The sequence below is a fragment of the Cinclus cinclus genome, chromosome 1 (genome assembly GCF_963662255.1).
Source record: "Cinclus cinclus chromosome 1, bCinCin1.1, whole genome shotgun sequence".
NCBI classification, from domain to species: Eukaryota; Metazoa; Chordata; class Aves; order Passeriformes; family Cinclidae; genus Cinclus; species Cinclus cinclus.
This window is the reverse complement of record NC_085046.1, coordinates 129,343,654-129,370,467: the sequence shown is the minus strand read 5'-3', so window position 1 is coordinate 129,370,467 and position 26,814 is coordinate 129,343,654. Positions and strand designations below refer to the sequence as shown.

Here is a 26,814-nt window from a genome sequence, read left to right as displayed (position 1 = left end):
TTATCTTGTACACTAGAAAAACTTCAGAAGGGATAATGTAACTGTTCTTGTTATCAGATCTGCTGCTCCAAAATAATAAATTGCAGCAAAACCTTAGAGTGCACTGTAGGCTGTTCAGGAAACACTGCATTTGTCAAAATTCATCTACTTGGAATAAAACATAATAGTTTCTAAAGGCAGTATATCATGATTTCCTATGCCTTACAGGTACAGACAAACACACATGCTGGTGACATGGGTTGATTTACTCAATCATTGCAAAATACAATACTTTGCAATCCATACAGAGCAATTCTACTCAAAAATTATTAAGTATGTGGTAATATCTCTGTCCTATTGTGATAACAAAGTAAAAAAAATAAAGTTTTAACAGCTGGAACATCAAGTGATGATCTTCACAGAAGAGTAACAAGAGAATTGGTTGAAACCACACTCAGAATATTTAATTAGATGTGGTGTATGATCTATGCAGCAACCTTAATACTGGAATTCAGTACTCAACATGAGCTCTGGTTCAACATAGACCTCTACTTTAAAACTCTCCATTTTTATTTAATCTACTACTTAAAATTCTTGCCACTACCCTCTGCTTACACCACACTGCTTCGAATTAGCCTCCCTTCAATGACTGACCTTGATGGACAGCCTCTGGAGGGCCAATTCCAATCTCTCCATAGCAGCACGGGAGATGACTGGAGGACAGGGAAAGGAAAGAACATCAGAAGCAGGAAAGAAGGAATGAGAGGGTGTGACAGAACAAGTAGTTAGAAACAGGACAGTGCATCCATGACTGTTACAAAATACTGTTCTAGCAGCAGAACTCACACGTGGATGCTTGTTGCTAAACAGCTCAGTGATTTATAGGTGTTACACACATACAGAATACATGTGAATTCCAGACAGAACTGCTGACAGAGGAGACAAAGTGCCATTTACCAAGCAGCACTTGAACAGTTTACTTAAGTCTCCCTTCTTCCTAGACATCTCTCTTTTAAAGTAAAGAAAGAAAAAACCCCAAAAAACCAAGCAAAAAAACCCCAACCAACCCCCAAAAAACCAAGCCCCCAAAACAAACGAACAAAGAAAAAAAGCAAAACCCAAATCAACACCCTCCCACCCCCCCAAACCGAACACCACACAACAAACAAAAAGACCCAACCAAACACAAAAGTTTAAAGTAAAAAGACTTAATTGGAAATAATTTAAATGTGTTGTCAAACAACATTACTTCAAGGCCAAGCTGTTGTAATTGTATACAGAAGTCAGCTTCCAACAGATGACACTTCAATATTTCTTTCCAATATTTTTAGGGTGCAGTTCAGCAATGTGAGCACCAGGTCTGCATTTACAAAATGAGTGCTTGTCCCCACAGTCAGGTAGATGTTGTACTTCAGCATCTGTTTACACATGAAAGCTTTGTATACATAGTTGATGTGTACACCCCTTGCAAGTACAAAATAGGCTCTCACACTGGAAAACCACAGTTCTTAAAATACCTAAACCATTAGATTTCACATCTCTTGCTTTGGTATTGAATCAATAGAAAATTTACAATGCCATTCTTCAGTCTTACACAGACTGAGTTTTAAACCAAGGATATAAAAGAAGTAACAAGTCTCAGTATCCAAAGAAATCTCCAAATACATTCATCAGTATGTAGTACATTACACATACAAAGGGAAAATACGGAATTGCTATAATGTGAATGAAAACCAAATAATTGTAGGAGAGCCCAAAAGTCCTCCTAACATTTTTTTCATGTAACATTAAATGTCACTGCAGCAATGATGATATAGCAGCTTCTACTACATTACTTTCCAAGTCGTACACTCCATGTTTGATTGAAAAACAGGGTAGGAAATTAAAGGCCTCTGAGGAGCTCAGCAGCAACACTTAAGCACATAGAAAACACTGATAATCTGTGGCACATAGGAATTGATGGATTACACAGGATACCTTTTTCTATTTACAGTATCATACACTTGTATAAAGTTTCTGCTGCATTTTTTTCTTTAGTACCTAGCCCGTGGCAAATAACAGTAATATTAATCAAAGAAAAAGGAAATACCATTTTCTCATAAAAACTGAGTAACTCATGGGTATTACTCATCCTTAAACTACCTACCCCTCTGAATGCCTTGAATCCCAAAATTTAATTGGCACTTAAACATTTTGATAACTTAATACAGAAACTGATTGCTCATGATTGCTTACCTCTTGACTTAGTCATTACATTCACTGCTGGAGAATTATCCACTTTGCTAGATGTCACAATTAATACATTAAAAAAAACCCAAAAGAACACCCAGACAAAAAGTAAATCACCCCTCTCAAAAAAAAAAAAAAAAAAACAAAAAACCAAAACAAAACAAAAACAAAACCCTGCAAGAAAGAGTGACTTTGCTGTTGACTATCTGAGGCATGATAGGAAACACCACAGCAATGGGGTCTACCACAGTGACATCACACTGCCCCTCAGACACCAAAGACTACAGCAAGTCTTCACAAAGAATTATTTTTAGGGAGATAGTAAGCAACTCAGCTTCAGCAACAAACTTATCACCCAGCTCAGTAGGGCATCTGAGCCTTCAAAGCAGTTTCTGATATCAGTCTGAGGACAATAGGATTTCTGGGTCCAGTTAAGATGGAAGCAAACAGAAGGAAGTCAGAAGAAACGTGGCACAGATGAAAAAAAGACAAATTTACACTTGAAAATGCAAAATATACCACAACAGAGGAGGAGAAACAATGAAATAATGTGACTTTTGTCACTGAGGACAGAAGGCTACTAAGAAGCAGATTTTTATATATGTATTTTGAAAATTAAAAAAAAAAGAATATGTCCACCTGCTTGAGTCATACAATGTAGAACAAAAAACCCTGTGTGTCTGAAGACCAATTTCACATTCTTTACAAGAAATCTGGACCCATTTCCTTCCTGGTAAAACCCTGACACAAGGCCTAAAGAGCCTTTAAATAAAAGCAAGAAATATGACATTTTTTAATACTTACTAACAGTTGCATGGGTAAGGTTTATGTGAGACTGAGAAAGAAGAGCAGAGTTGCTTTTAGTCAAAGGGTTCTCTTCTAGAAAACAACACAATAAACCAACCAAAACAAAAATTCAATCAATTATGCCAACTGACTATCAGTTTACTAACCTTTGGGTTTAAGTCCTCAGCTAAGATATTAAAAATGAACTTGCAACACCTGAACACAAAAGAGGGAGTACCAGCTACGATAAAAGGACATTTTTTTCCAGTATGCCCTTTCATGAACTTTTGGTGCTACATGCTGAAGAAACTAGATTTACATCAGTGAATGGCAAGTGTTGTCAGGCATCGACATGCACTACACTGGTGGCTCCATCTTTATCATCCTTCTCTTCAACACCTCATTTTTTAAACTTTAATTTAAAAATTTATCTTCCATTTGGTAATTCAGAGCCAGGTCTGATCATCTTCGTTACTTCTGGTCTCACTGTAGGATGCCTTTAGGTTCCATTATTTCTTGCCAATTCCATTTGATACTTTTGATTTGGAGTGTCGATTCCTCCTTCTAGATGAATGGCTTTCACTATTGACTGCATGCTTTGGTGGACTATTGTCAGCACCTGCTGAGAAATAAATATTTGTTTAATACATATATATATTTATGTAGTTGACACTGTCAAGCTTCTATCTGAAAGGCAGTAAGGCTTTTTAGAGCTACAGTGCTTACAGTATGGATTAGTTCAGGCTAATACAAACTGGTTGATACTTGTTCTCCATCTAGTGGCCTATTTTTTTTAAGCAATTCATAAGACTCCTGTAAAATTCTCTCCCCCCTCCACCCACCCCAAAAAAAATATCATAAGTTTGCCACATCAGAGTACAGTGGTGAAACATCTTCAATTTTAAATCATCAATAATTAAACCTCCTCATTTTTCTTAGTGGCAGGTGCTATTATCAGAAATTAAGAATTATGTAAGCAAAGTATTTTAAGGATGTTTTAAGAGTACACTTCAAGATTTCAGTCTTTCAAATGACAGAACATGTTTTATTCTGAGAAAAAATGTGAGGCAGTTGGCACAAAAAGAAGAAATCTAGAACAAAATGTGAAACAAGACAAAGCATGTAATTAATGAAGTAACAGGAAGTTACAGAGAAAGGGCTTTTTTGGTCAGATTTCTCCAGCATGCATAAATGGGAAAAACATTCTGAGTGCAAATAATTTTTATCCAAAATATGAAAGTCCACAAATTTACTAAACTAAGAATAAACATCCAGAAAAATAATTTGTGAAATATAAAGAAGATCTGCTGTAGGTGCTTTTCAAGCAGGGTACATAAGAAATATATTTTATTTTAAAAACACCTGGAACATAAACTCTGACAGGTAACTTCCAGGTGTGAATTTTTGGTATTTGTTCAATAAGCAAGACCACACCAAAAAGCCAGTGGAGGAGGAGGAGGAGGAGGAGGCAGATAACTGACCTCTAGTGTAGGGAAAAGAAGATGGAAAGAAGCTGCCTTTGCTTAGTGCAGAGAAAGCTGCTTATGACCATCAGCACTGCACTGACAAGCCAAGTGTAGAAAGAACAGCAGCTCCAGGGTACATTGCAGACTATTTCTTAACAAGCAAAACTTAAAGTACAGCAAATCAAACATGCAAGGTTCAGACAGAAAACCTGTCCACAACAGTTATGAAATGGATAATGCCCTACACCTACCATAAATGCCTGGAGTAACAGCAGAAAAAATCAGTTGACACATTAAAAAAGAAACATTTCCAAGAATCAGAATTTAAAAGGGAGTAAAGAAAAATAGCTTTGCAGATTATTTATCTGCATTGGTCCTGCAGGGATGTTAAAACAAGTCCAGCTGAAACCAGGCAAGTTTCTCAAGCCTCATTTTCTAGTGCTGAGCCTTAATGATACCATTTCAGGAATACAGCTACAGAAGAACCAGTACCTCTGCTGAATTTAGAATGAAGCCAGGAAGCATCCGGACTGTATGGACTGTCTTCACTTTCTGATAAGGTCTGCAAAAACAAGGACACATGTAGTTGGGATGTTGGTGGTTCTTGTTACCTGTACTCCTCCCATTTGCAACTGGACTTATAAACTGGCAGAAGTCCTCATAAAACATTCAGACAGTACTTAGGATTTTTCCTTTCCTAGTTAGAAGGCACCACATAGATAATACAGTAAGAACTCACCACTTGCCATGTGATCTGTTGTGTAACCAAGTATTCTTAATATTCCCCTAGCATTCCACCTGTACAATGGGAACATTAGCTAACCATTCATCCTTGAATGCTTTGCTAAAATTACGACCTCATTTTGAGTAACTAAGAGGACAGCATTCTTTAGAAACCACAGTGCAATTTGGGATCTGTCCAAGGCCTGCTGAATTCAGAGTTCCTTCTATTGACTTCAGTTACACTCTACACCATCCCCCCCTTATTCCCATTTATGCTAACACTGGTAAAGAATTCCAATATCTAGGAGCTTTGGAGTCTTAACTCTGGAATAAAAAAAAACCAAAACAGGGTTCTTTTATATAAGTACCTTTTCTCTGTGACCGTAGTACTCTGCATAGCAAACCATACCATATAAACACAGGAAAGTTGTAAAGGCCTAGACAAGGGAGGAGAAGAAAAAGAACAATAACAAAAAAAAAAATCGTAAAACTTTTTCCAAATTCCTTGCTGATTCAAAGTCTCAGAGTCTCTGGAGATGCCGCATTTAGACTTTCATGCTCTGTTTCTCCCTGCATCTTTTGTCAGGATGAGTAAGACTCATGTATCAACTTCAAGCTATGCACAGAACCTGCCACGGTGGGGTATGCAGAACAATTCTCAATGGGAACAGGAAAATGCATCCAGATCACCCATAGGAAACACTGCCAGCAGGATTTCTGTCCACACTCTGCACAGTCATCACACAAAGGCAGTTTGTAGGCACTTGTAGGTATATTATCAGGAACAACCAGTATGGGAGAAAACCAAATTCTCCTTCTCCCTGCCCCATGCTTCAGGCTGGGTAACGTACTTGGTTTCATGATCTGCTCTGAGAAGCAATTCAATACTTTTCTTCTCTGAAGTATCAGGAAGAAAATCACCATGCTAAATAAGAGAACAATAAATTCCAACTCCCCATCACCTGTTCAAATTGTGTTCCCAATTAGAAGCGAGAAGCATTTATCTGTCAGCCCATTATAAATGCCTTATTTTTCACTGACCATGAAAAATGTGTTTGGCATCAGAATTACAAGTCTGGCAAGACAAATGTCCATTTACTGTTACAAAATAGGCATTTCATGCTGCATTTGCAGTAATACACTGAAGTACAGAAAGTTACAGGCTTAGTGAGAATGATTTGCTTGATAAATGAGGGTCGTTTATGTACTTGTAAGACTTCAGTGTAGCATAACAGCATTGCTTATTAACACTATCCATTAACTCCTGATCATTTCCAGCAGGCACTACAGCAAGCTCCACCAAAGCTAGGCTCAATTGAACTGACATCATCTTCCATAAAGATAAAGCATCCTATAACTACTGTTTGTTTCACTGTTAAGCACCAGCAATCTGCTGTGTCAAGAAATGAGAAAGTAAGTTATTCCAATCCCTTCAAAGTGAGTTCTAAGCAATCTAGCATTTGTTTTTACTAGGACATGCATAAAGCTCTTTACCAGCACTGCCCATAATGATCCCCTGCTGCCAATGTTCCAGAGAGGAAGCTATTTAGATGTCTTCAATGCTTTCACATGAGAAATCTTACTTACCACACAGAGAAGCCAAAACACAACATACAGTATTTGTGTTTTGGAAAAAAGATCTTGTCCAAACTTTATGCACACAATAGCTTCAAGGAAGGCAATTACCCTGTGGGTAAATGAAAGCAGGGGGGAGAGTGATTAAAAACACTAAGGATTTAACTCATGTTCATAACTCAGACCCCAGACTGCCAACTCTAAACAAGCACTACCCTCTAGTGAGCACACACTTCCCTGACACCACCATTAACTGAAATGCTTTGATAAATGTTTTTCTTTCTATACTTTTCTCAGCATAAACAACACACAGTAAGTGATTGAGTGGCAGTTCCCTGTTCCATGGGGCTCCAGGGAACAAGGAGTGTGTGCTAATAGCAGAGAATCTTCAGCTGTGCATACCACTGTGCTTCAGCTCTCACTACATATAATTTTTTTTTTTCCATGCTGAACACCCAACAGACTCCCTTGATGGATGAACGAGAACTGTGCTTTGTTTATTTCTCCACTAGTTGTAAATTTACTACAATTCTCAACTGTCTACTTTGTTTGCTTCACATGTATTTCCCATATTTTCACATATAAGAAAATTCATATGAAACAACATTTCAAATTCTCCAAGAATCCATGCATTTGCTCTGGTTTATCTGTAAACTCAGGTCCACATGACAACCTCAGAGGATTTGGGGAGAATCATGAGAGGAAGAAATGCAGTTTTTACTTTCCTCTCTGACATTAAAAGAATCATAAAAAGTATCTCCATCTCTCTCCCTGCTACCAGGTGTTTACATCTTTTCAGGTTCAAAGCTATGAAAGCTTTTCCACCACTTGTTTATGAAAGTTTCTATTGTCTGCATGGAAATAAATCAAGTTTGTATAGATCCTGAAGAGAAAATTACATATGTTTAATAATACAAGTGTAGAAAAGTGACACCAAAAACCTGCTTTAAAAGTGTAGAAAACTGACTCATCTCAATCTGAAGCGAATAATGAAAACCACAATTAATTTTAAATTACAAATAACACTTAGCTTGTTCAATAGAGACTTTAAGGTTGTACATCTGATCAATGCATGAAAACTCCTCCTCACCTATGTGCAGACACACTTAACATCAGGTCAAGTGTTCCAGTCTCCCACTCTTGACATTGCAGGACACATTCCCTACCAGCACTCTCCATAACCAGCTCACAAAATTGGCATTACTGCCTTTCAGAGAAGACCCAGTTTCCCACATGAAAGAGGAAGGAAAATGTGTGCTTGACACTCGTATTGCAGAGATGGTCCTGGTGCAAGTAACAAATCACAGCTTTCCCTGTACTATTTAACATGACTTCCAGCATGATGAGTGGGGCCAAAGCTTAAAACTGTGGCAGTAACACCCAGCTGACCAATACATAAATCAGTGAGATGCATATTAGCAAAAATCTGAGAGTAGTATTTTACTCTCTTGAGTCTCAAACTATTTTTCTTTCTTGGTTTTATATTATTCTTACTGATCCAGCTGCAGAGTAAAAAATCATGAAGCAAAACTACAGGAGTGGGAAGAGAAAGACCACCATCAGGAAACAAGCACAGGGTTATGATATACTCAAAGGTATAAACAAAAAATAGAGTAATTTTAGTAAGGACTCGAAAAAAACCACAGCTGTTTACCCTGAATTTATGCATTCTTTCTGTTATTCCTGTCAAGCATACTTGGGTAAGCACATTTTACAATAGGACAACTATTACAGTTGATGAAGTGGCAAATCACGATAAAAAAGGTGAAAGGTGTTAGTGTCCTACTGAAGGGTCATGAGAGTATTCCATAGAAATAAACTAGGAAATAGTTTAAACTAGAACTAAAACTTACTAAATATGGTAGGTTTTCATTCAAGCAAAATGGTCTTGTAACATCCTAACAGATACTCCTTTTTGAAAAGCTTCATCTTAATTAAAATAGTGCAATTCCAGCAGGGCTGTTGCATTGACCTTGTTCATGCTTTACATCACTTACTGTACATCTATCAAGAGTGATGCAATAGTTATGTCAAGTTGAAAAGAAAGAGTTTCCTACTAATGAAAGGCACTAATATTAACTACACCCATACTTAGGCTGCTTAAAATTCCATTTATGCCTTTAGAAGTGTCTTGGTTACCACATATGGGAGTGTTCTATATACTTTAATTGCTTCAGAAATTATATTCTAGATAGTTAAATTACTGGAAGATTTCCTCTTTTTATGCAATCAACAGGAACTCTAGCAATGCTCTGTTTTCTCTAGCAGATTACAGAGGTAAGGAGTAGGAAGGAGAATGCTTATTCTACACACATTTCCCACTATTACATCAGACTGTGGGTGAATGTTCTATTGCAGTAACTGTAAAGCAATCCTACAGACATATTTGGATTTATTGACATATTTGATTTATTATTTATTGATTTAGTTATTTATTGACACACGTGACATTAACATTGTTCAGTAAGAATTCTGGACCAAGGATGATGGGTTCTCTAATCATTAACAATTTTTCAGAAGCAATTGTGAAAACTCTTCATTTAAAGGTATCCTCTAAGAGAAAAAGAGATTTCAGCCAAGGTCACCATGGCTGACAGTACACTTGTAGAAACAGTGGATAACCATGGCTTGTTTCACTGTCCTCTGCTGTGATGCTGCTAAGGTGATGCCCAGCCAGGGAAATATTACTCTCACAACCATCAAGCAAAGGCAAGCTGTAGAAGCAAAAGCTTTGTCCTCACCTGACTGAGAATATGGACAGAAAGGCCAATGGTACTTTGAAGGAGCCTAGCTTTATCCAGCAGCTCCTAGTTCTGCCTTCTGTTGTCCTTACTCATTCCATCACTTCCCATGTTCTACCTCCAAATTCAGAATTTCCCTTTCATCTGAACTTGCAAAACCAAAACAAGACAAGGACTGGCTTCATGAGAACTGCCTGTTCCTGTGCTGGACCCATCCTTAACACTTGTCCAAGTGCCTCAGGAATGCTGCAAGAACACTTACCCGAACACCCAGCACTGAGTTCCCACCCTCTTGCACTGTGTGTCTGTGAGGTAAGCATAGTATTGCCTGAGAAGGGAAGCAAGAAAATTCTTCAGTGAAGTTGAAAGTCCCCAGAATATTTACATTTAGAAAAAAAACCTTTTTGATACAGATGTATCTGTAGCGAAAATGAAGTGCTGAAGGTTCCATTTACATGCAATCATTCTGGATGTCTACCAGATGGCTTCAATTCTAGTAGGACAGATTATCACATATATCAAATAGCTTGAGACAACACAGAAAACAATCCTGAGAGCAAGGACTGGGAAAGCACCCAAACTAGTAGGCTAGCAACATTTGTCTCCTGCCTCTCCACTGAGTCTCCAATTCTTATAGGCAAACTGCAACAAAAAATTAGAGAGTCCCTCTTTTTTTTCCCCAGTTTGTCTTTTATTTCTTAACAACTGAATTTTCTGGAGAAATGTGGGTTTGAACCTTGAAGGAATATGGCTATTGCATATCCTGTTTGAATGACCTAACCACTGGCATATTCTCTTCTCAAGAACAGTAAGATTTTTCACTATTTTGAAAACAGGATGGAGACCATCCTGCTCTGCTCTCTATGCTCCAGAAATTTAAGAGTTTGGAGAAGGGAATCCCAAAGAAAGGGAATCAAAGTTCCTGTTCTCAATTTCTGATTTCCACTGATAGATGAGGAAGACAAGTGTTATTACTCCAACAATACAAGGACTGGTAAAGAATAAAGACTTCTACAGCTGTGCAAGTGCTACAAAGAAATAAATATAACCCTACAAATTCACCTACACAAGAGCTCCCAGGGCGTTTAATGTGATTTAATTAATAGTGTGAAATCACTGCACATAACTTCAGACAGTATTTGAGGAATAAACCAATTCATGGCTGCCATTTAGCTGTGCAAGGTAACATCACTTTGGACATGAACAGGGAATTCTCTGCTTCTAACTTCATATCTACGTGCATTCTGCCGACCTCCAACTACGTAATGGGGAAAAAAAGAAAATTAAGGGACTTTGCTAACAAGGTAAAATAGCACACATGACCAAAAGCAGATTGATGTTCCCATCCAGCTGTTAATGCTGCATATATATATATATATATATATATATATATATATATATATATATATGGTTCTGTTCTCACAATAAGCTACTGCTCAATCACAATAAGGAGCTGTTAAAAAAGCCAACAGCTCTATTTTTCCTCATCGACACTTTTGGGAGCACCTGACTCATTAACTTGAATACTTTTGACATACAGTCCTCAAGGACAACATATGCAGCTAACTCTCAAAACAGGGAGATTCTACACAAACAGGAGAAGGAACAGACTGGCTCTGCATCCCTATGGCAACACAGTTGTTTCTGTACATTTTACCTCATTAGTTTATTTGTCAGGAAATACATTTTATTGACAAGAGATGATTGCTTTGCATTGCATGGTGGCAAAAGCATACATTTTGTGAAATGTGACATACTTATTCACAAATTATATGTAGTTCTTGAATGTCTAGCAGTTAAGCTACTTTAAACTGAAAAAAAACACCAAAGCAAAAAAATTACCTTACAGTGGGTGCTGTAATGATTCCTATGAAGAGAATTCTTCCCCAGCTTAAAGGATGGCTTGCTTGGAACACAAAGATATGTTTCAAAAAGAATGTGTTCAACTCAGTTAGCTAGATTAAAAAAAAAGCTAGTTAATAGTGTTCAACTTATAATACTCCTAATGAGTTAGTACAGAAAATGTGCAAAGTTTAATACAGAAACTAAAACATGGAAAGAAATCTATGCTCTACTATAGTCTTGCTATAGATTGATCACTGAAAGATGAATTCCTGCTCTGTCTTTTGCTAGGACAGGCAAGTAATATACTAGTAAAACAAAGAATTCTTGCCTAGAAACCTCTATGAAAGTATTGTCTCTTTCCCAAAACTCATTAAGGGACAAGACACTAATTCACACTGTAGATATTCTGATAACTTGCATATCCTAAATCAGGTACAAATGACCAAGGCAATTTTGGGAGAGAAGCAGAAGAGATCACATATTAAAAAAACAAAACAAACCTTGAACAACTATACCAAATTTTTATGAATTTCCTTTAAAACACTAAATGAAGAAATTTTTTAAAAATTCACAAAAACTTTAAGTTTTTAAAGCATTTGTGACACAAAATAGTCTTGCTGGATCAATAACAGTATTCCAGGTATTGTTGATCCACTCAATAATCAACAGGAAAGGAAAAAAAATCCAAAAAAAGCAAAGACAACCAAACAAACACTCCCCACACAAACCAAACAAACAATCCCCTGCAACATAACACAACAAAACCAAAATAAATTACAATTCCACCACCCAAACCCCACTGCCTAGCAGTTTTTAAATCTGAATCAGTTGCAAAAGGCCAATATAACAATTTGTGACATTTGGCTTTTTCCACAGATTCTGTAATTACACTCCTTAACCACTCCTTAACTCTCGTGAAAGTGCATTACCAATTCATTTAACTGTGTATTTCAATAATAGACATGCATTCCATTAGACTATTTTTTTTAGTCCAACATAGCCAACAAGTAACTGAGCTGATGGCAGCTTTGATTTCACAGAATTTATTTCTTACCTGCCAAATAATCATGAAAAGGTAGACTCCAGCCACTCTCTGAAATGAAGACTTTGGGTCAAACCAGCGGACATAGGTCCAGCTGGCAGGGGTGAACTGTAATACAGCTCTTTTGATTTTCCCTGTGGTTGTGTGAATGTCCCTGGAAAAAAATAATGGCTGGAGTAAATACAAGGAATATGCCAGAAGGGAAAAACAAAAAAGCAACAGCCCTGTTACTGATATTTCTGAAGAACAATCACATTTTTCTGATTAACAGCAGAGATCTTCTCAGACACAACTATGTACTACATAAGGGGGAATGCAGAAAAATAATCTACTAAGCACTTCAGTCAAAGTGAGTATTCTACAATAAAAGTCCACCCTTCTCTATCCTCGGTCAATAACTCAGTAACTAACTACAAAACACATTTATCATTCTCTTCACAAAGAAACAAGGACAATATTTCTGCAACTTCCTTGGAAAATCTAGAGGTTATTTCTTCCTAGTCCACTGCTCTCACCCCAAACACTTCTTGTTTTAGAGATCACTGATATCAGGCATTCAAGAATCTTTACTCATCATTTCTGTAAGGGGCTGGCTCCACAGGTTTGATAATACTACACCTCCAGCACACATAAGCCCTGCTGTTCTGATATCAGATGCATCTGGACCTCCTGGAGAGGTATGATAGCACTGTTAAAAGCTAGAAAGCATTTACGTTCTGTTTTGAAAGGGGATTTTAATGTAGGCTCATCTGACATGTATTACTGATTCTTGCTGTTGATAATATTAATTCAGCTCAATATTAATTAATATTATTAATATAATTATTATCAATATGTTATCAATTATATTGTATTATAGTTAGTATATTATTGTAGTCATATATAATATATTATTATTATTATTAATTTAGATGAAATATAAATTCAGATTAAAACAGTATCTAAAGGACACAGAATCTTCCTCTTCTCATGGAAGACTAGCAGGACTAGAAGGCAGTTTTCACCTTGTTATTTCTCTCGCCTTTCTGGACCAAAAAAAAAACCAAAATCCAAAAAACACTCAGATTTTATATTCTCAATATTTGTGTTCTTCTAGGTTACAGAGAATTTAGGTTAGGGAGAATCTTCTAAACTTTAAGATCTGTATTTACTAAATAAAAATAAAAAGAAAAATAAATTAAAAGGGTACAATCATTTTTGCAGTATCTTCATGTTAAAGGTCAGAAAAATCTACTGTGCATGTAGAAGAACATGAGGAAAAATTATTCCACAGAGACAGTAAAGACTAGTTGTGCCATAGATAGTCTGCTGTTTAAACTTTCAGTGAACTCTCTAAAACCAGAAGGACCATCAACTCTGATAGAAGTGCAGGAAAACTGAATTCAGACTAAAGGCTGGATGGTTCTTAAGAGTAATTAACAAATCTGTGAGTAAAAAAAGAAAGCAGTACAGAATTCACACAAGGTACAAATTTAGAAGTCAAGATCTGAGTTCCTTTTCCATCTCTCAAGGCAATTCACTACACTTGACCCTGTTTCATCTACAACATTGGTAATGTGCAGATAACCATGCTCACTATCAGCTAGCAGAAAAGAAGGCAGGAGAGGGACAAGAAGCTGTGGAAGAAACCACACCTGGACAGCTAGGAACTGACACACAGCCATAAACTGGTGCCCTTTTACACAATAAATGCCTCTTTATTTCACAATTACTCCATTTATTTTAGAAGGTCACAATGAGGTAAGGCAATTCACAGCAGGTACCATCAGCCCCATGTCTCTACTGCAATTACAACTAGTGCTGACAGATTGCCACAATAATTCATCACCCAGGTAAGCCCAAATCTAGTTTAAAAATGTGCAATGAGAAAAACATCACAACTTGTTTTTCTCCCTCACTTCCTGAAAGTTTCACATATACAAAATAAACTGAAAATGCAAATAGCTTTACTACTTTGTATTTTCTATTGGCATCAGTGCTTGTAACTTAAAACTGCAAAGGAAAATCATATATACAGTCACATTTACAAAATGATGATGTACAGGAACATGACTATGACATCGATAATTAACATTTAAAATAAAATTACAGCACTGTTAGCACAGGCAGATTCCATGCTATTTTTACTGATGCAAAACAGTGTTTATCAAACTTTAATTTAGACCTACTTGAAGCTTGCCCAGTGATAGGTCCTCATCTCCAAGAAACGACAAACTACCATGCCCAACCAGATGCCACCCCCGTTACAAAGCAGGATGTCCAAAATTACTTGATCCCACCAGCATTCAGCAAAATTAGGCAGAAGGTGCATGAAGAAGAGCTATAGAACACAGCAAAAAGATTCTGGGTGAGGAACAGCACAGAATTAATATAAAGTCACTTTTAAAGTACACATTCAAAAATCAGCTTTTCAAGTACACAGCATACTTCAAGCGCATGAGCCACTGCCACTGAAATTTGATGGATATCCTTCCATTAACTTCAGAAGGTCTTGAACAGAACCACACAAGACATCAGAAGTTTTCTTCTCACTGTTTCCTGCTGAGGCTATGCTGTATATAAGGATATCATGCAGCTGTTGGTCTCTCAGAGATGAAACATGATACATTAATAGAAATGTATGAAACAAGCACAACTACTGTGTTGCTTGGAGGAAACAAGGTGGCTTGTGCATTAAAAAAATAAAATTAAGATAATATTTGTTTCATTTTTGCTAAATAGTTTTAAGTAGTATGTTTTCTAAACCAGCAACAAGATGCAGCAAGTAAAATGGATGCATTTGTAACAGCTGTCAGTACTAAAGTATGGTGGTGTTCAGGACATAAGACTTCACTATTGCAAAACTCTATTTTCAGGAAATAGTGACTGTAAAAAAATTAAGAGTTCAACAACATTTCAGACAACAATTCATCAATCTTTGCTGCTATACTTGATACTGAATGGCTCAAGGAGTTAAGAGGACATTCCACTCTACTGATGCAGTGAGGGGAACAACTGGCCAGAGTTAAGGCAAGATATAAACATATTTTACCAAGAGATAGAAACAGATTCACTGCCTCTCTCTCCTTTAAGAAAAAATACTTTATTCTCTTATTCTATGAGAAAAATCATTGCAATCCAAAAAATAGACTGGAAAAGTTACCTATGGACAGGAAATCAAGACAGTCATGTGTAAAGCAGTCCCTCTGCAATACTCAAGGAGATAATTAACACAACACATTGCAAAGCAAAGAATTTACCTCCACAAAAATAGCACAATTCTTGTCAGTTAATGTACACAGACTGTGGCTGTGGAAGATTATTGGTATGATTTTGTAATGAAGTATGTTTTGTTAAGAGATGTAAGCATAAATTACTGAAAAAATCATATTTGAGAAAAGGAACAAGAAGAATATTTTCTGTATACAACAAGAATGAATGCTGGCCCATTTATAGTAGATTACAGTGACTAATATTGGCAGTGACAATTCCTGTGAAAACTCTTGCAAAAGTGTATCAAAACCACTTGTTTTTCTTTGACAAAGCTAAGTGAATTTCAACATTTTCAAAAAAAAGAAAATTTTAGTTTTTCTCCAGGACCCAAGAGCTACAGTGTTGTTCATTGTCCTGATAAAGTTTCCCTTTCATCTTTTAAATTAATTTAGCCTGAGAGTGGTGATAGCCTACAAATGTCAGTCAGATCCAGGCAAAGCCACCAGAAGTTACAGATAAGGAGGCAGCAAAACCCAGAGTACAGGTGTTTTAGCCTGACAGTCTAGAATGTTCTCTAGCTGCTTTCTCAGAATCAGAGACAAAGGCCTGCCTGCTTCCCAACTTTTATCCAACAGTATGGAGTATGAGCCAAGTTTCCTGTTTCAGAACAAGGAGTTGGCTGAAATCCATTAATGCTAATAGGAGATGCTCAGCTAAATCTCTGTCTAACTGCCATGATAACTTCTGGGGGTTTCTAATTACTCTCCTGAATTATCTAATTCATCCAAAATCCATTTGAGTGGTGATAGCATATCTGTGTTTTGAACCTTGTCCAACACATTGTCTGTTCCAATAATCTGCCCTTCAACAAGAGGAAGGCCAGACACCTGATGCTGTGTCAGATTGAAGATGAGGGTTGTGTGATGAAAAATAAGAGTACCAGTGAAAAAAATCCAAACACATTCTTTTCCAGAGGGAAAAAACTGGTATAATAACTAGCTAAGGTGTTTTCTATGAATGGGTACTGGTGAAATCCCAATCTTAAGCAATTTCAGAATCACTTAGAAAACACAGTATCCATCAATGCCACAGAACAAAAACAGGGAAGAGGAACTCATGGCACCAGGATTTTGAAACTCAAAAGTTTAATTTTAGACAAATAAATCCTTATCTATGTTCCTAAATTATAAATGGTTTGTCAGACAAGCCAAGCATTCTCAAGACAGCAAGCTTTACAGAAAACTTATTTTAAAGACTAAGTTCAAGTATTTACATCGAGATCCCTCAACTCCATTTCACTTGTACATTATGCATGACTGTACACAATGTGTGATATTGTTGTATATGAGGTAAAGGAACCATGAGATATTGCAAGGTGAAAAAGGAGAAAAGTTGATCTGAATCAGGAAATATGTGAAATAGAAAAAGTAGCATGAACCCCATAACAGCAGAAAGTAAATTATGAATGGCACAAATAGGCCAACCTAGACTTCCATTCTATTCAAGCAGTAATAAATCACTTACCTAAACCCCATCTTGCTGTTGTCTGCTCATTCAGCTGCATCAATTACTCAGCATCTGGTTTATAAGACTTAAAATGTAAATCTATACTGAGAACTAGAGAGCCATCCTTCTAGTAACATTCACTCTTCCCCAAGAATTCACACCTCATACCTTTGCCAATAATTAAGATAAAAGAGTGGCCAACCTCAGTGAGCTCCCAGGTGATGCTAATAGTCCAGCACAGCCCATAGCTGCGGATCAGCAAAGCCTTCATAGCCCAGCCCCAGAAATGTCCAAAAGCAAATATATCAAAGTGGCTGAGGATTCTCTCCCAGGTGATAACATGACAGTTCACTGCATACTCCTGTTATGAAAAGAAAAAAACCCAGAACAAAATTACTCCATCAACACATGACTTCAGAAAGAAGAAACATCTTTCCATCCACTGCAATAAGTCTGAAATTATAAGGCTATTAAAATAGCATTATTTCATTTTCTTATCCTTCTAAATTGTAGCAGAAAACTTTCAGTATTGACACTCTGCCATCACTGTACAGCTCAAATTTAATGGGAAACAGAATAGACCTTGGTGCCTGAAGACACACGTATTTCCTAAGTGATAGGGAAGCAACAAAAACAATAAATTCAGTAACAATAAAACCAGCAAACAATACTCCAGAAAATACTTTTTTGTCTTTCTCTGGAGTCTTGGTTTTAAATAACCACCTTTCCCAACATTCATGTTGTCTGGTACTAAGATGTATCTCATTAATGGATAATCCTCCCCAGTTTTTGATGTAATGTTACTCATGTCAATGTTTACTTGAGTATCTTATGTGTCTTATTTTACTCATGAAATCAATTTCCCAGAACCTATTCATATTGAGAATATTCAGTCACAGGCTCAGATTGAAAAAAAAGACCTAGGAGAAGATAAAAGGGAACTTGCAAATGTTTTGTTTTTGTTTTTTTCACAGATGAGCAGCAGATTCCTTAAGAATACTAATTAATGTTCTAGCCACCAAAGACAAAGGAACTGGGTTCTTATAACATGTTGTACAGCAAGTGCTAGAAATCACTGGCCACCAAGCAAAAAAATTGCATGCTATCAGGAGGCTGCAACTGTGGGGTTCTGTCTCATCACTGGGCACTAACTGAACTATTGAAGACCAGAGATTTTTTTTCCAAGTGTGCTTCCTCTTAGGAAGCACACTTGAAAAAAAAAATCTCTGGTCTTCAATCCTCCTAAAATACACATTGCCACCTGCAGGTGACAACACAGAACTGCTCATGCTGTTGAACCAAGAAATCTCAAAGGTCAGAACTATTGCTAATCCTGCACAAAAGAACACTGATGAAGTTGAAAAGGAGATAGCAGAGAGATTTAAATCCTGGCCACCACAAAGAGAAGAATGCAGTCTCATACAAATCCTTTTATCAACAGGCAGCTAAGTCCCACTATGGGATGACAGGAGTTGTGTAGGCCACTATAAGTAACCCTTACTTCTGCTGCTTTCTTGTGCATGCCTGTGCTGCTGGTCAGAGAAAGGTGCACCACTTGTTCAAAGGATGGTAAACCTGCAGCTTTAGTGCACCAAGAGAACTGAAACTGCTCCTTTGCCAGCATGAGAAGCACAGAATACACCACAGGAGGTGCAGGTTCCTTCCTACACCACAATACCTATGATAAGTGAACACAATGAGGCTACCCCAAAACTAAGGTTTTTTCCAGAGCACCTGCTTTTTTGCTTTTATTTTTACTGGGGCTTTTTCCTCTGTCTCATTTTTCCAACTGCAGTTTTGCCAGCTGTACAGTGAAATGTGTTGACCGTTTTTTTACGCCCAAGCAACTTTGCTAGTCCTGTGCAAGCCTCTGCTGGATCAAGTTGCAACCTTCATTACAGCTGCACTTAAAAAATTTGCTGCAACTTTAAATTAAAATATCTGGGTTCCAAAGCAGACCAGGGCAAGTTTCCACTGACTGCTACAGTCAGGCAATGTGATTCTGTGTCAGTAGTAATACTAGTCCTCCACTACTACAATCTATTTCTAATTTAAACGACAGGAGAGCCAGATGAATCTGACAAACCAACAGGCTTTTGTTGCTCAGCAACACCACTGACACCTGTGCTGGGGCTCTCACCTCTCCACCAGGACAGCTAGTTCCTGCAGAACCCAAAGTCACAGCCCTAGAGTTGCACAGCACATACTGCTGACAGGCTGAGGCTCAATACCTGAAGCACTCAGTTTTCCAGGCAAGGAGCCTGCATGCAGCCCTCACTATCAATCAACTAACATGAGCTTACTGCACTGTAAAGATTTCCATTCCCTCATGTGCTACAGGGCAGGAGCTTGCACCCACTGCTGATGAGGTACTGTGCATTGGTTTGCACAAGCAGTAAATTGCCATGTGTAAAAGACAACTAGACAATTTCCATACCCATGAGGCATGATCCCCATAAAAACACCTAGTATACAACAGGTGACCATAGTGGACAGATGCACAAACCCAAGGTCAAGGGAGCATGTTGGTCAGGCAGTGAGGAGTAATTTGATGTGATAGTAAGGAGGGCAAGATTGGCAACTTTTGCCTCTTCATGCAGCCTCCTCTTCTGCTTGGTGCCCAACTGCGCACACTGTGTTCTGCTTGCCACCCCACACAACTCACACCCTACTCCCAGGCCTCCTTTTACAATCTCAGCTCTCTGTGCTCATGTCCCCACCTGAAAGGGAACATTCTCTGTATGGAAAACTCTTTGCAAGCTGCTCAGTAAGCAGAAGAACAAGCCTGGCTTTCTATGCCACTCCAGATTATGGTCTCTGGAAATTATTTCCCAATGGTAACAGCATCAGTGCTCAGCTGCTGACTGGAAGAGAGCCATACAGACACATACTCCACAAGCTCCATAGCATGATAGTAATGTACTGAGCTCAGAGCAACAAAATGAAACCAAAGTTATTTGAGTGCAGCACTGTGCAAAATGAAAACCCTGATCAAAAACCCTGATCTGAGACACATACCATACAGGCTTCATTCAGATACTACCTTGCTAAGTCTATTTTCAGTATCCATGCTCATATCTAGTACCAAAAAGTATCCAAAGCTGTCCCACTGCAAACACATATCATATTCTAAATTGCTCACTCATCCAAACATCTACATTAAACCAAAAAAATTAAGAAAGCTATTTTTCACACCAGCTGACTTCAATGTAAATAAATAGTCATTGACACAAAGGACTTGTTGACTCTGTTGAGTATAGGCACATACTTGCACTGCTCATGCCAGAAAATTCAGATTTATCCATTCCCACTCATATAAAACATGCCTAAAGTACGTACAATAAAGTGCCACAAAGATACATACCATAATATCTGCTTCCCTTGTGGCATATCGAAGATTAGGGTCCAGCCAGTACATCACTGCTTTTACCTGCTCAAAGTTAAGGAAGAGCAGGAACACCAGGAACAGAAAATAGAGCACACTGAGACCTGCAAAAAGACTCAATTTTAAAATCACGTTCACTTACAAAACTGCTTGGAACACAGTGTCCAAAAAGCTATTTTGAAATAGTTGTTTTACAAATGAATTTCTATATGCTGCAGCTACATGCAGAAAAGCTGAAGTCTTGAAACCAGTGTCTGAGCACTCCGCCCTTCATACCCCCTCCTGTGACAAGTGATACAAGACATGCTCAACTGCATGAACCCAGTCAAAACAAAATCAGTCTAATCAATTTAGACATGAGTAGTACAAGGTTGTGATCAGGAAGCTCTTTAGTAAGAGATACATTAGGATCCAGGATTGCATTAGCTCTGTCCCTTTGCTTTAAGTATTCTTAAAGTCTCTAAGCCTTTACACAAATTTCAACATAAAGATCAATCTAATAATGTCACCTGCCAATTCTGAGCTATGCTGGCAATAAAGAGTAATTATAAATATAAACCAATGCATGTCTGAGCTACTTCTGTGTGCTGGAAAATTTGCTGCTTGAATATTTTCAAGACAAATATGACTATTATTTAGTTTCACACCACTACAAATTGTGCAACACAATTGCATTTGGGAGTGCCATTTCTCTCCTCCAGTCTGTATAAGGATTTTTTTTTTTAAAGAAGAACTTATTAGAAATTGAGTCCTAGGTGTAGTGCTATGGGTAGCTGAAGATTTGTTGAGACCATAGCTTTACATTATTCATGAGCTCACAGACATCCAAGACCACGTTTGGAGGAGGCATATGAGCACTACTTCCACAGCCTCAAACTGACTTGTATCCTACAGCAGTGTCGTGGAAGGCAGGAAGATTAATGTGAATAAAGTCAGGATCTGCCATGCAAAATAAACTGCAGAAATTCTAAAAAGGCCTCTTAAACTATAACCAGGACTCACATGTTGATAGCCCCCAGCGTACACCAGAAAGTGACTTTTGTTCATAGACACACACATGCACAGGAAGTATCTACATGGTTCTATGAAGTTCCTCCCAGAAACACGAGGGGAACAGATGTCACCCAGCTAAAGGAGGGGGTGGCAGGGCATATCTGGAAATGTTGAGGACACACCAGTCCTGCCCTTCATCTACCAAAGGGGTCTGAGAACTGAAGCACAGCTAAATGAACCATGCCAGAAGAAAGAAAATTACACAGGGAAAAATGTTGCTCCTGATTTTGCATGCAGCCTTTTCCCAAAAGTACAGGGATCAAGCTCTTGGAGTACCAACATTGAGAATGATCTTTATCCTACATGTGGTGAAACTTGAAGTGAGCAGTAAGACCTGTATTTCCCAAACTTCCCAAGAAGCAGTTCTGTTTAACAAGTACTGTCTAATTTGCAGAATCGTCTCAATGTCAACAGATGAGTAATCAGCTACTTTGGGAAGCTACTTATTTTTAGCTATAAGGTGGCAGGAGAGAGTAACGTTCAGTCTGCCTAAAAATAATCAAATGTGCTGTCTAGCATATACTCTGTGAACTCTGAATTATTTGAATATAAAATTCCTCATGATTTTGCTGTGTAATTCAGATGTTTTAAGAGCAGGATTTCACTAGTTAGTTTTGTAGCTAACAGAATTATTTTTCAAACTATGAATGCAACTGATATTTACAGGTACTTTTAATGAAATACAAATCTTAATATATATACACATGTCAAGAATATTTATAAACACTGATCTATGAATGATACAATTTAATAAACATATAAAGTAATTGATACTTTTGCCAATAATAAAAAGAAACCACCTACTCAACTGGATTTAGAAGTCAAACAGTATATGCAGTAGCTGGGGTTGGAAGAGCTGACAGTAGGAAAGATGTGGGGGAAGGAGATTGGGAAGCACAAAACAGGATTAAAACAGAGTATCAGAATGAATGATCCCTTTTTGGTGATTTCATTTACACCATCCTGACACAGAGTAACTACAACAATATTCCCAAACATAACTGCGAACAGATTATAAAAAACTGCTCCGGAGCGGGAGGAAAGTAACATCAACACAAGTTTGATGTACAATTATGTTTCATGCCAATTCCATTCATCAGAAAGCTTAAAAGGTAGGTCCTGCAAAATCAATGCAAAAGTCAGAAACACAAACTTACCAAAAACCATCCTCCACAGAGCAGGGTGAGGACGTGTAAAGGGTCCTATATACAGTAAACAAAAAGCATATTAGGGGACAGTCAGTAAGAACCACAACATTTATTTTTGAGTATATTGCATATGACTACTTGGCATGAGCAAGGATCAGTTCTTCATCAAACTATATAATACATCTGAAAGCTGGAGCTCTATGTTGTTAAAAATAGAAGTAACAGCAGATTTCAGAATGGAAAAAGAAGACTGCCAGTTGGTAACATGAAGACAATTTTTCACTGTTTTCATGGAGTCACGTCCAGAACAGTAGCATGCTGTTTGTGCAGCAAACACCACATCTCAGGTATCACCTGAGGATGTCCTGACTTGGTTTCCAGACTGCAGCTTGCTCCCAGTTAAGACATCCCATACAAATTTATTTGTGTTAACAAAGAAACATGATGCTTAGCCTTCAGTGCAACAAGAAATGTTACCAAACAGGCCTCCTGAAATTTCCAAACTGAGCATCATATATAGCTGACAAGAAGGAAAACCCCCACAATGTCAAATTATTTACTTAAGAACCAGTGATGAAACTGATTAATAAGACTAAAAACATCTCAGCTAATGTGAACAGCAGAGAAGGTAAATCTGGCAAAACTGGAAAACATCTAAAGATGAATTACACATTTAGGTAACAAGAAATGGCTCAACAAATATTTTCAGCACACACTGAAGACCACTCTTTCACCAATGTATGCATATAGCTCCTTCTTCTCTGGCATTCAGTTTTTCAGGCAGCACTTTGTGAAAAGTGTGCATATAGGATTTTTAACATTTGGGAAAAACACATCCCAACTGTGCAGTACAAAGCTGTCCTGAACATGATCACTGTTTTTTTCTGAACACTGCCAATTGTGAGACAGTTTAGAATTGACCCAAGAATCATGAATTTTCTGACAGCAATAAGAAAAATTAAAAAACCAAAACAGACAAACCAGGTAGAAGCATTTCTTCCACACAATTAAGTAACACACAATTGTTCTTACATTTTTACACTTTCTGCTCCTCACACAACTACCAAAACTTCTGTCCAACTTCAACTTCTACTGAGCAACTGAGGTTTTACACTGTAAATGCAACCTAAACCATTTTTATCATTATCTTCTGGTAAGGTGTTATGTCTGAGAATTTTCAGAATTACACTTCTGTTGAAACACACTGAGGCAAAGCCATCCTAAACATTATTTATGGGTCTGTTAGCATCATTGCTTAACAATCTGAGCTGCAACTGCACATCTACAAAGAGGACACTGATTCTGAGAACTTGACTTCCTTGTTAAATACAGACTATAAATAACAAGCTATAAATAACACTTATCTCTGCTCAGTATGACTACAACCCACTTTTAGACTGTTGCTTAATATAAAAGAATTCAAATGAGTAAAGAAAAAATATACTGAAAATTGGTATTTAAATAAAAGTCAAAGTAAATATAGTGGCAATAAAGAGAAACTCACAATTAAAAAACATGAAGTACAAGCTGTATAAACCTTACTCACCATTAGGAAAAGCTAGAACACTGATGATTAGAAAGAAGAAAATCACAGAGAGGATACCTCTCCAAATATTATCCTCTGGTACAGAATCATCCCTAAAGAGACAGACAACACAGTATTAAAGTACACGATAAGGATGTAGTCAAAAGGCTCTCAAGATATATTATTTAAATAAAGAATACATGGAAATTAAATGTAAGAAATATGCATGCTTATTATGTAACAAGTTAAGATAGTAATTGCACTGAATGATTTTCACACTACACTTCTAGGTGTCCCTTTCTTACAAGGGGGTTAAATATTTAGTAAACACATGCAAGCCACTCGCATTGTTAGAAGTAAATGTAGAAGCAATGACCAAATTTAACATAAGGTAGAAAAAAATCTTCCTGCTTTAATGTTTATAGAAACATCATCAAATTACTTGTACACAGCAACTTATACTTTCACACCTAAAGTAAAATCTCTGGAAGCCTGGATGCAATTCCTAGGTCTCCCTCTGCCGTCTTGGTGCTACTTGCAATACCGCTCACTTCCCTTTGCCTATCCCCAACTCCAAATGCCTGAGATGAGTCTAGAAATAATGATGATAATCAGTCTTTAGAAATAATTAATGTACATCTTACAATCTGTAACAGAGACACAGCACAAAATAAAAAGCCTACGGAAAAATATCAATTTGCTTTTAGATCTATTAAGCCAAAGCTCTGAATATAGTATCATGCGTTATTTGTGCTACTGTTACATTATAGCCAGAAGAGCCACCTAAGAATTCAGTTTGGAATGCCAAAGCAAACTTGGCAGAGCCCTTTCTTTTCAGGCAATTAGAATATGGCAGTTAGAATATAGGAAGATTAACAAAATAACCTTCACCTAACTTTTCTAACCAGCAGACAGTTTCTGGGATACTTCAGTAATACAAGCAAGCAAACTTCAGACTATCACAGTATAAACAGTGAATACTTCATAATGTATAACCCACGACAACCAAAGTCAAAGTTTTACTATCTGGGTAGTTTTCATGTACTTAGGATCAGTTTATTCATTTAAGTATATTTCTTAATTTACTCACAACACATTAACAAAATAATTCCCAGCAAACTTTAAAGGTATGAAGCACTTCCTGGCAGAGCATCCATTTCTGGATGGTTCAGTACAGAATCCACGACAGCATAAATCACATCAGATACTTGCTGCAGTTACGAAATATTTCTCACTTAGCCAAATTATTTTCTTTTTCCCCAAAACTCTACCTTAACAGCCCTTAACAGCTCCACAGCAGGCTTGCATCACTGTGAAGCATGTAAGCACTGTGTTAGTTTAAAAGTATGGAAGGAAAAAGTGCATTAAACATGAATGGTTTCTCTGCAGGCCTTAGGGACTCCCCACAGTATTTTTTTCAAACCAGCTGAGTTCAGCTTTACCAGTCATTTTCCAGCAGCCATGCTGCACAGGCTGACACTTTATACCAGCTATAAACCCCGAGTCCCAGAGCTTAACTCTGGCACCCTTGGCAATCCCAAGACCATATGCCATCCAGTGCACTTCCTAGCCAGAGACTCTGCCTCTGATGGCTCAGAGAGCAAAACCATATCCCTCTTTTAACACATGCAAATAACACACAGGGACATGCTGTCATGGCTACCACCAAGAGGATGATTTTTAATTTTTTTTTTTTGTAAGATAGAACAAATAATTGCAGTCACATCACATCAATTCATCACGGCTAACAAAGAAGTGGAAGACATTGTGATTACATCACTTAACTGCTGTGCCAGCTGGGATGAAAGGTCCTCACCTTTGCACATCAGGATTCTGAGTACTACTCAGCTTCAAGAAAGCTCTCCTAGTCATGTTGCCACTATTTCCCCCCGAAATCAACGAAGATGTATGCAGTGTTAAACTGCATTTCATTCCAATTCCTTGCCTGAGTGGCAAGACATTTTATTTTGGCATGCAGATGCATTTCACAAGGGATAGACACCGAATCTTCTTGCCAGAAGCAGGTAAGAACAGGTGGGAGCAAGAAATGTGCTGCTGCACATCAGCTGGTATAAGAATTATAGCGTTACTTGGAAGAACTATTTTGGGGAATGCCAAAGGGAAAGATTCAATCACAACAAACTGCAATTGGGAAAAAGTGCTAAATCATCTCCTTACTTAGCCCCAGAAATGTTGACTTGGATTTTGAAATACAGGTATTCATGCAGCAAAACTAAGGTTTCTAATGCTTACGTGGGAGAACAGATGAAAATTCTCACAGTTTTAACCCACATGACAAGGGCATTTTTCAATTCTGTGACTTCTTAGAGAAGAAATAGAAAAAAAACCAAAGTGCATAATCTTTATCCCTCTTCTGTTCTTCTCCGGAACACTAGATTACAAAAATGTCAACTGCTGTGTTACTACATTACAAAAACAAAACAGAAACAAAAACAAACAAAAAAAAACCCCAAACAAACAAACAAAAAAAAAACTCCCCCAAAACTGGCCCCCAAAAAACCCTAAAAACCAGGGGAAAAAAGCAGAAAAAAAACCCCAAAAAACCCAAAAAACTCAGAACAAAAAACCCAGAAGAAAACCCAGAAAAAATAGCTAGGA

The 26,814-nt window shown here is 37.5% G+C and overlaps 1 protein-coding gene across 1 annotated transcript in view; it reads right to left on the bottom strand.

Annotated features, from left to right (window-relative positions):
• Positions 1 to 249: 249 nt before the first annotated feature.
• PTDSS1 (phosphatidylserine synthase 1) overlaps positions 250 to 26,814 on the bottom strand; it is a 29,549-nt gene continuing 2,984 nt past the window's right edge. Inside the window, exons 2-13 of the mRNA XM_062490388.1 lie at positions 24,217 to 24,308; positions 22,680 to 22,724; positions 20,449 to 20,573; positions 17,287 to 17,445; positions 14,555 to 14,706; positions 12,399 to 12,540; positions 11,342 to 11,454; positions 9,762 to 9,827; positions 6,771 to 6,870; positions 5,552 to 5,620; positions 4,953 to 5,022; positions 250 to 3,613 (exon numbers count right to left, since the gene is read on the bottom strand). Of these exons, the coding sequence (XP_062346372.1) occupies positions 3,504 to 3,613; positions 4,953 to 5,022; positions 5,552 to 5,620; positions 6,771 to 6,870; positions 9,762 to 9,827; positions 11,342 to 11,454; positions 12,399 to 12,540; positions 14,555 to 14,706; positions 17,287 to 17,445; positions 20,449 to 20,573; positions 22,680 to 22,724; positions 24,217 to 24,308 (1,243 nt within the window). The 3' untranslated portion in view covers positions 250 to 3,503. The remainder of the gene's footprint in view (positions 3,614 to 4,952; positions 5,023 to 5,551; positions 5,621 to 6,770; positions 6,871 to 9,761; positions 9,828 to 11,341; positions 11,455 to 12,398; positions 12,541 to 14,554; positions 14,707 to 17,286; positions 17,446 to 20,448; positions 20,574 to 22,679; positions 22,725 to 24,216; positions 24,309 to 26,814) is intronic.